At 51.1% G+C, this 585-nt stretch overlaps 1 protein-coding gene across 1 annotated transcript; it reads right to left on the reverse strand.

Annotated features, from left to right (window-relative positions):
* Positions 1-5: 5 nt before the first annotated feature.
* LOC108525151 (transmembrane epididymal protein 1) lies at positions 6-581 on the reverse strand (the record flags this gene model as incomplete). The annotated part of the gene is made up of 1 exon (XM_017866217.1): positions 6-581. A coding segment is annotated over one exon (576 nt), but the record flags the coding sequence as incomplete, so codon positions are not given.
* Positions 582-585: the final 4 nt, after the last annotated feature.

Raw genomic sequence — 585 nt, forward strand, 5'->3', positions numbered from 1 at the left:
ACTTCCTGTAGCAACTTGTAGAGGGGTCCTGGAGGGCTTGTGTAATACGGAGCTTCTTTGGGCCCGGTCAGCTTCAAGCTAGGACTGTAACAATGATACCAAAAGGAAGAGAAGCCATAGATTCCCAACAGGAATGAGGCATCGATCATCACATGCCAGCAGAAGAAGGTGGTGACAAACATGATGTCACTGATGTCATCGTCTTGCCATGGGTAGCCAGAGACAGGTCTGTATAGAATAAAGCCTGCCTGCATCAGCCAGGAGCCCATCATCAGCATCAGAAAGGTCTCCATCAGCTGGAGATGACACATGTTGGGAGCCCACAGCTCTGCAGTCAACACCAGCAACAGCAGGAACACCACCAAAATGAGCAGAGAGTGAACGTGCAGCTCCACCCCTTCTGAGTCTTTAGCATGTGACACCATCAGCAGCAGGAGCTCGTAGATGATCAGGACCAGGGTACCTTTTTCTAGGCCCACACACCTCTGAGGCAGCACGTTGTTGCTCATGAAGTCCACACAGCCATTGAGAGTGAGGAGGATGAACATGGTGAGGTGCTGCCACTCTTTGGGGTACATGAACCTT

This window comes from Rhinopithecus bieti, unplaced genomic scaffold (genome assembly GCF_001698545.2).
Source record: "Rhinopithecus bieti isolate Rb0 unplaced genomic scaffold, ASM169854v2 scaffold_10322, whole genome shotgun sequence".
Taxonomy (NCBI): domain Eukaryota; kingdom Metazoa; phylum Chordata; class Mammalia; order Primates; family Cercopithecidae; genus Rhinopithecus; species Rhinopithecus bieti.